Here is a 4,081-nt window from a genome sequence, read left to right on the forward strand (position 1 = left end):
TTTTTTTTTTTTTTTTTTTTTTTTTTTTTTTTTTTTTTTTTTTTTTTTGTACATATTCGGCAGCATCTTCAACATATCCAACAATGTCTTCTCCTTAACAATGTTGAATACCACGTTTATGGACAGTGTCAACTAGATCAAATCTAGAGCCTGTCAATCCTTAAGCTTCCACTTCTCCATGGTCCTGGAATCTTCCTTCATTCTAGACAAGGGTTTGTGAAGAGTTTTCTAGTATAGGTAATCTTCAATCTACATCTTGCAAAAATTGAAATCAGATTCGTTAAACTTCTCGATTTCGATCTTGGAGGCTTGAGTATTCCATCTTTACCGATTGTGGTAAATTTCTCCTATATCTACTACGAGTTGGTGTTAGGATTGAACAACTCACACATTCGATCTAGATAAAAAACACAAAAAACAAGAGAGAATGAATGCAAAAGGAAATATACGTAGTAACGTCAAGATAGCAAACTCCACGACACCTAGAGGCTTAGTATGTACAATTATAGCATAAGTAGTCTATACACATTGTATAAGATACACCTACTCAGATATCTCTACCTCAGGGATTTAGATCAAATCATTTATAACAATTACAAAATGGATTGTATCAACGGTGATACCAAGATAAGACATAACTTTATACAATAATAAATGAATAATATTAAATGGTAAATAAAATTATTAACGTCAATATATAGATGAAAATTGTTCATCGACACCTTATCTTTAGATGGTCCCAAAATTTTTAAAACAAATATTTTTAAATAGATGTTTTTGAAGTTTTTAATTTTTTTTAAAGATGTTAATAAAATTTTCGAAAATTCGAATTTAAGGATATTATATAAATTTTAAAAGGATTTTTTTTTTAAATATTAATTTAGGCATTTATTATTTTATTTGCGCTATTACCACTTGATGAGTACTACTTTCTCTCTCTTCCGCCCACGTTATCACACTTGTGCTCTCCCATGTGAAACACCTTCGTACAAAATCATCGACGGCTCGATTCACAGGAGTTATCAATAATTTGATTCGAAAACCAATTATAAAACAAAACGTTTTTATACTTGCTGGTCTCGTCTTCAAATAGCCTGCATCTTCTTTATCCGAAAAGAAAAGTCAAAATAATATTGATGAGTAATTAATTTACTCGGTAAGTAGCTAACTTGTCATACACAAGTCTTCTTCTCGATCGCTTTTATTCTGATATAGTCTCGATTCATTTATATACTTTTTCTTTACTCAAATTAAATTTAACCTAAAATTGAAAGTAATTAAATATAAATTTACAAGTAGAGGTGTCCATAGGACGAAGCAAGGGAGCAACCTCGTGTCCCCTCCAACTACTAAGTTAGTTGTGTGATTTCTTGTCTATCTCAAACGGATTTACAGTAGTGTGACGTTATTCATAAGGTCTAGGGTCATTTCTACACATGCTAGTGGCACTCATCATGAGCTAAACTACTCATGTGCTCCTTAATCCCCTCTAAATACTAGGTTATTATAAGAAGTGCTTCGATCCACTCTACAACTGATGTGGAATCTCATTATCCACTTCATTTAGGGGCCAAATGTCCTCGCTAACACACCGCTCGGTGTTTGGGTTTGATACTATTCATTCCACTCTCAAATCGACGTGGGATTTTACAATCCACTCTCTTTAGGGGCTTAACGTTCTCACTGACACACCACTTGATGTTTGACTCTGATACCATTTGTAACGTTTGTAATAACCCAAGCTCACTACAAACAGATATTGTCTACTTTGGCCCGTTACGGTATCATCCTCACAATTTTAAAAGGCGTTTGTTAGAAAGAGATTTACACATCTTTATAAAGAATACTCGGTTCTCCTCTCCAACTATATGAATCTCACACATTTAATATTTTTTTGATATGATATATAGATAATATTTTATTTTAACAATTAAAAGAAATTAATTTAAAATTTGTACAACCATTGATGAACACCTACCTCCGTCAAAAATCATAAAGATGGGTCAAGAAAACAGTTCACATGCGGCCCTCATTTACAGAAAGAACTTTGTTCTGTACTCAAAAAACTGCGCCTCAAATTTTGGGGGAAAACAATGGCGAAATCACCGGAAGATGAACATCCACACAAGGCTTTTGGTTGGGCTGCTCGAGATTCTTCCGGCTTACTCTCCCCTTTCCATTTCTCACGAAGGTCGATTTCTTGCTCTTATGGAAAAATAATCTCTAGATTTTGCCATCTCTTCCTGGAAATTCCTTTGTGTTTAAAATGGATGAAATGGATGTTAAATCTTCTTAGTTTAGTCATTAATGGCATTCTAAATTATTTGGTAGGGTTTCTCCTTTTGGAGAAATTGACCCGAAATAATGGGAGATTCAGTCCCTTTTTTTACTTACCTTTTTCTTACTCATTAAATCTTGTTTTCTTCTGATCCTTTATTGGTTGATGATATTATGACCGATTAAACTATACTTTACTTGATAGAACAAAATGTAATAACTCAAATCTGCCGATATTTTCTATCTTTGGACCCTTTTTATTTGGTTGTTTTGAAATGCATCCACTCACACCCTTACGAGGAATGTGTTTTCCCCTCTTCAACCGATGTGGGATCTCAAATCCGTTCCTAAAGATGTGGGATCTCACAATTCACTCCCAAAGATGTGAGATCTCACAATCCACTCCCTTTGGGAGCCCAGCATCCTGGCTGACGCATTGCTCGTTTTCTGTCTCTAATATCATTTTGTAATAGCTCAAGCTTACTACTATTAGATATTGTTCTCTTTGGACTTTCTCTTTCGAACTTTTCTTCAAGGTCTTAAAATACGTCTATTAGAGAGGTTTTCACACTCTTATAAAGAATGTTTCGTTCTTCTCTTCAATTGATGTGTGATCTCACAAATAATAATCTCAGCTAGATCTTTGATAGGTAATTAATTTTAGTAGGTGGTTTAGCATTTTACTTATTTGTGTGATGATTGTTTTTCCAAAAATCAATGCATTACTTCCAATTTTGTGTACTAAAATTCCTGAACTCATTCCATGAATTGCTTCCTCTGATTAGATGCTTTAAATTTTTTAACAGAATAGTTAGAAAGGTAACTAAGCAGGTTTAAAATGTTGAAGATTACTCTGTAATTCTTTTTATTCCTTTATTTCTAGAGCTTATTATTATATTTTGTTTTCTTTTTTTTGGCAGGGAAAATGGTGATGATGATGTCTCTATCAAAATCCTTTACTGTGGGGTTTGCCACTCTGATTTGCATATGCTCAAGAATGACTGGGGGGCAACAGATTATCCTATAGTCCCAGGGTATGATAAAAGAAATGAAAAAAAATGTTTTAATGATTTGTTATGTGGAGTATTAGAAGAAGTTGGATAAAAAAAGCTTGTGGAATTGTGAGATCGCACATTGGTTGGAGAAGGGAACGAAACATTCCTTATAAAGGTGTTAAAATTTCTCCCTAGCAGACGCATTTTAAAACCGTGAGGCTGACGACGATACGTAACGAGCCAAAATGGACAATATCTGCTAACGGCGGGCTCAGACCATTATAAATGATATCTGAGTCAAACACCGGGCAGTGTGCCAGCGAGGACGCTGGGCCCCCAAAGGGGATTGATTGTGAGATCCCATATCGGTTAGAGTGGGTAATGAAGCATTCTTTGTAAAGGTGTGGCAACCTCTCTCTAACAAACACATTTTATAACCCTGAAGCTGACGGTGATACGAAGCGGGTCAAAGTGAACAGTATCTACTAGCGGTGGGCTTGGACTGTTACAAATGGTATCAGAGCCAGACACTAGACATTGTGTTAGCGAAGACGTTAGGCCTCTGGGGGTGGATTGTGAGATCCCACGTCGGTTGGAGAGGGGAACAAAACATTCCTTGTAACATGTTGGAAACCTCTCCCTAGTAGACACGTTTTAAAACCATGAGGTTGATGGCGATACGTAACAGGCCAAAGTGGATAATATTTGTTAGCGGTGGGCTAAAGCTATTACAAATGGTATCAGAGATAGACACTGGGCGGTGTGCCAGTGAGGACGTTGGGCTCTGAAGGGGGGGGGGGGGGGGATTG

At 35.8% G+C, this 4,081-nt stretch overlaps 1 protein-coding gene across 1 annotated transcript in view; it reads left to right on the forward strand.

Moving 5' to 3' along the window:
• The first annotated feature begins 2,012 nt into the window (after window positions 1–2,012).
• Window positions 2,013–4,081, forward strand: part of LOC111470320 (probable mannitol dehydrogenase) — a 5,028-nt gene continuing 2,959 nt past the window's right edge. Inside the window, exons 1-2 of the mRNA XM_023115876.1 lie at window positions 2,013–2,191; window positions 3,198–3,311. Coding sequence (XP_022971644.1) covers window positions 2,094–2,191; window positions 3,198–3,311 — 212 coding nt within the window. The 5' untranslated portion in view covers window positions 2,013–2,093. The remainder of the gene's footprint in view (window positions 2,192–3,197; window positions 3,312–4,081) is intronic.

Source organism: Cucurbita maxima, unplaced genomic scaffold, assembly GCF_002738345.1.
Source record: "Cucurbita maxima cultivar Rimu unplaced genomic scaffold, Cmax_1.0 Cma_Scf00044, whole genome shotgun sequence".
Classification (NCBI taxonomy): Eukaryota; Viridiplantae; Streptophyta; class Magnoliopsida; order Cucurbitales; family Cucurbitaceae; genus Cucurbita; species Cucurbita maxima.